We start from the raw sequence: 4,985 nt of genomic DNA, 5'->3' as shown, positions 1-4,985 counted from the left end.
GCGACTAAGATGGGCGCCGCCACCTCGGACTTTGGCTACAACCTGTTCCGCGCTCTGGCGAGCCGCGAGGCCGCGACCAACGTCTTCCTGGCCCCCATCAGTGTGTCGGCGGTGCTGACGCAGCTCTCCATGGGTGACGACACAAACACACAACAAACTAAACCCAAACTGGTGCTTTGGCTTTGACCGTCACGGTGTGTACGGGCTCGTCGGCCAAACGGGTTGAAATTAAGTTCAGTTTTGTTTGCACCATCATCAGGTGATCACAGGTGTCACATGACCTGCTTTGTTGACAGAAACCAAGTTTAACAGTGTTTTTGTATAATAACTGGACATTACCCGTCTGTGTCTGATAGCTAGCTACATTTATCCAGCCAAACAGACGCCTAAAGGCAATATTTAAACTTAAAAAGCTGTTTCTCCACCGGGAGGAGTACCTGCAGAAGGTGCAGGAACATAAATGGGGACAGGTATGGGTAAAAATAAAATATCTGGTCACTAACATCTACGTATAGGGTTTGGAGATGTGTCTCTAGTTTCAGAAAGTCAAAACATTCTTTAAATAAGCTCATAATCATGGGATGATAATGTTGCTCTGTTTCTTATGGATATGCTAATACGTTAAACATAAGACCTTATTCCTCAGTCTGCCTGAGATAGTAAAAACAGACAGAAAAAGTTGCCATGGAAGACAATATGCTGAATCTTTCCTCTGTCCCCCAGGAGGGTCTGAGCAGGCTCAAAGGCAGCTGTTCAGGGCTCTGAGGTACCACACCCTGCAGGACCCTCAGCTCCACAACACCCTCAAAGACCTGCTGGCCTCCGTCAGGACGCCTGGAAAAGGCCTGAGCACTGCCGCCCGCATCTACATGGGACGACGTAGGTCAATGTAGGGGGGTGACTTTGGTCAGGGGGCCAAATATTTTTGTTGGAGGGCCAGATTTGGCCCGCAGGTTGCTGTTTGTTATAATCTGGAGAATTTTGATGTTAATTCCTATAATTATGCTGAATGTTCAGATGTTCTCTCTGCATGAGAGCTGCTCCAGCTCAGAAAAACCTCACTATAAACGGTGTGTGTTTGAGACAAACCTGTTTCTGTTAAGACTGTCTTCGGTTCGACCAATGGGCGCTCTGAATGGCTTCATTGAAAAGTGTCTTAGAGAGGGGGGACATGTCAACGGTTAAAATATCGGAAACTTTCGCTCATAGACATTCATGGTGTTGGATTTAGTTTTTCAGAAAAAATTAACAGGAAAAAGAGAATTTAAAGGCCCTTTCCCACTGGACCAAAACAATTAGAAACCTACAAACATCTTTCTTCTTTCTACAATGGGAAAGGCTACAAATGACTTTCGTTTTGGAAAGACACCAACATTTTCCGAGGCAGCTCTAAAGAAGTTTCAGTTGTTAGGCGAGCCAGCAAGCACTTTGTTTGAAGCTACTGGTTCAAACAAAGTGCTTGTTTGATAACTTAAAGGTTGTTGGTTTGAATACTTATTTATGAGCTGTATTCTTTAATATATACTTTTTCTCCAATATTCCTTAAAGTACCAAAGGACAAATTTCTACCTAAGGAAAGAAACGTGCAAGCATAATGACTGCCAAATTAAAACTGTGCTGTTTGTTTGGGTCCCTACTCCTTAAGTCCATGTGAAATACATCAACATCTTAAGTCAATGTATATGATGTTTTTTATCTTTTTCACACAAAAGCCTCGCGCCAATATGTATTAAAGAAAGTACTATCTTCAGTCAAATTAATCTTTATAAAGTCGTTATTTTCCCTCACCTGCAAAATCATCTTGAACAGAATGTAAATTTGTGAAAGTCTGAACTTCAAACCGTCTGTTTTCAGGACGCCTGAAGCAGGACTTCTTCACGCTCGTGGAGCAGCAGTATGGAGTTCGTCCCAAGACACTGCAGGGAGGGAACAAAGATTTGAAAGAAATCAACGACTGGGTGTCTCTGGAGACCGGCAGGAAGGTACAGCGCCTCTTGGACAAGCCCTTCCCCCAAAACTCTGGAGTGAACACTGTGAGTGCCGCCTACTTTAAAGGTAAGTCCAATGTCACCAAACTTCTGCCTTTAAAACAACGAGGAAAAATGAGCTAGCTGGTGGATTTGTTTGGATGTTTAGGTTCTAGCTGAGGATGCACAAACACCGTTTTCTGTCTTTAAACAGGGAAGTGGGTGACTCGGTTTGGTCAGAGTGGAGCAATGGAGAACTTCCAGGTGGACGGCGCGGCACCTGTCCGCATTCCCATGATGCTACAGGACAACTACCCTGTGAAGATGGGTGTCGACTCAGATTTGAGCTGCACCGTGAGTGTTTTCTACTCGGAAGTGACCTTTAAACTGCAAGAAAATGTTCTAAGATTGGTTTAAACTTTGTTAACTATAAAAAACGTCAGCCCACTTTCTGAGATTTCTCCTGAACATTTTCCTCCAGATCGCTCAGATCCAGATGCAGGACGACGTCAGCATGTTCGTCTTCCTGCCCGACGACGTGACCTCCAACATGACCCTGCTGGAGGAGACTTTGACCGCCGAGTTTGTCCAGGACCTCTCCATGACGCTCCACCCGGCCCAGGTGTCCCTCGCTCTGCCCACCCTGAGGCTCAGCTACTCAACAGACCTGCTGCCGCTGCTCAGCGACCTGGGTAAGTCTGATCCACTTAAAAGCCCTTTAAGTGGCTTTTCAACAAATACAAATAAAGAACAACATTGTAGAAATATGTTATGTTTGTGTTTACATCTGCTTATATTCCAGTAAGAGTTTTACATCTGTATTTTGTCAGATAAAACACCCTGGTTGCTGAAAATAGCTTCCAACAAATGCACTATTTCTGTTTGTTTTATAAAAATTACAGTGACCAGCAGTTTTAGTAGACAACTGAGCCTTTTTTAAACATGAAACTATGTATATAAGTTAAATCATTTGAGTCTGCACATAGGATTTGTTGACTATAAAAAAAAACATTTGACCTTTTAACGAAGATGACTTGAATGAGGAGGATTGTTAAATAGATAAAGGAATTACGGATGCAACTAACAATAACTTTCATTATAAATTAATCCAGCGATAATTTTTCAGATATATTGCTTAATTGTTTGGTCTGTGTTATGGCAAAAAATAGCGAAAAAAGTGCTTGTTGCAGTTTCTCCTCACCCAAATTGTCATCTTCAAACATCTTCTTGTCGATTCCTCAGAGATATAAAATTCACAATAATGTAAAACACATTTGGCATTTGCCTGAAAAACCACTTGAAACAAATAGTCACCTGCTAAACGAGATGCTGATTAAATTGATGCTGATTGACTAGTTGTTGCAGCTTTAAAATAAAGTTGAATATCATCTGCAAATGGGATAACATATGATGCAGCACTTGTTTACTGTAATAGCTTTTTATGGCAGGAAGGGATGTCACTGATGGGCATTATTTTCTCTCTTTCTACATATTTTCCCGCCAAATCTTTCTTCACCTCTTTTCCCCCATCACTCATCTTCCTCCTCATCATTCTCATTCTTTTTCCTTCCTAATATTCCTTTTTCCCCCCCTCCCATTACTGTTACTCTATCCTGTCCTCTTCCTCCTCATCCCCCTTTTCTAAATCTCCCACCACATCCTCCCCCTGTAGGTCTCTCCGAATGGCTAGCGAACACGGACCTGGAGAAGATCTCCAATCAGCGCATCAAGCTCAGCAGCGTCAATCACAAGGTCGTCATGGAAACGGCGCCCGAGGGGAACCAGTACGCCAGCGCCACCTCAACGACTCACCTGTCCTACCGAGTGGACCGACCTTTCCTCTACCTGATCCGGGACGACGCGTCGGGGGCGCTGCTCTTCATCGGCAGGGTGGTCAACCCCAAGGCCCTGACGATATAACACACACACACACACACACACACACACACACACACACACACACACACACACACACACACACACACACACACACACACACACACACACACACACTCACCTGTACTTCTATCTTTGTGAGGACACTCATTGATATAATGCATGCCTTAAAACCAAGTCTGAACCCTCAAAAAGGTGTTTGAAGTTAGGACCGGCCAAAATGTCCGCACTCTTAAGGTCTACAACTTGGTCCTCACAATGATAAATGTACAAGAACATACACACACACACACACACACACCTGTACTTCTGTCTTTGTGAAGACACTCATTAATACAATGCATTCCTCAGTCCCTAACCTTACTGTAACCTAAACCTATTTGGTCTGAACTCTCAAACAAGCCTTTGAAGTGAAGTCGGCAAAAATGTCCTCTTTTTCCAAAAAGGTCCTCACTCTGATGGTTTAAAACCTGGTCCTCACAAAGATAGATATACAACTGTACACACACACACACACACACACACACACACACACACACACACACACACACACACACACACACACACACACACACACACACACACACACACACACTCTTAGCAGGTCCTAGGAGGGATTTCAGGTGTTTGCTTTGCATTTCTGGTGGCAGATATTAGCAAGTATATTTGATTTTACTTCTTTTTTTCTACTTTTCACAATGACACATGCATTATCATGTTAATCTGACAGAATACTTAAACACTCTGACAATACTCTGAGCTCAGCAGAGGATTGTTTTATTAAAAAATCAAATATTGTCATTTGTGTTAGAAGAAATAAACGACAATGAAACGAAACACTGTCGTCCCTTTTTGTGTGTATTCCTTCATTTTGACATCCTCAGATAAAACTTTACCTTTTTAGTTAAACTTTAGCTTTTTCACTCTGTCCCAGTTTGTTTTGGAGGAACCTTCATGTCGTAGTATTCTGCAGGACATGAGTTGTCTTCATAACTTTGTGAAAATGCCAACCATAGTGTCCCATGCATGTTAAGGAGGTGGTGGATCCAAGAGTTTCTGCTTCGACAGAGTGAAGAAGAGAAGAAGATATGTGGGAATAAGTCATTTAAGGTTTTGCAGAAT

At 42.8% G+C, this 4,985-nt stretch overlaps 1 protein-coding gene across 1 annotated transcript in view; it reads left to right on the top strand.

Moving 5' to 3' along the window:
• The window catches only part of serpinf1 (serpin peptidase inhibitor, clade F (alpha-2 antiplasmin, pigment epithelium derived factor), member 1), a 7,753-nt gene extending 3,059 nt beyond the window's left edge, over window positions 1–4,694 (top strand). Inside the window, exons 3-8 of the mRNA XM_054625513.1 lie at window positions 1–133; window positions 724–879; window positions 1,855–2,055; window positions 2,182–2,321; window positions 2,449–2,659; window positions 3,640–4,694. The exon at window positions 1–133 is cut by the window's left edge and continues 63 nt beyond it. Of these exons, the coding sequence (XP_054481488.1) occupies window positions 1–133; window positions 724–879; window positions 1,855–2,055; window positions 2,182–2,321; window positions 2,449–2,659; window positions 3,640–3,887 (1,089 nt within the window). The 3' untranslated portion in view covers window positions 3,888–4,694. The remainder of the gene's footprint in view (window positions 134–723; window positions 880–1,854; window positions 2,056–2,181; window positions 2,322–2,448; window positions 2,660–3,639) is intronic.
• Window positions 4,695–4,985: the final 291 nt, after the last annotated feature.

This window comes from Anoplopoma fimbria, chromosome 24 (assembly GCF_027596085.1).
Source record: "Anoplopoma fimbria isolate UVic2021 breed Golden Eagle Sablefish chromosome 24, Afim_UVic_2022, whole genome shotgun sequence".
Classification (NCBI taxonomy): Eukaryota; Metazoa; Chordata; class Actinopteri; order Perciformes; family Anoplopomatidae; genus Anoplopoma; species Anoplopoma fimbria.
This window is presented reverse-complemented; position numbering and strand designations above follow the sequence as displayed.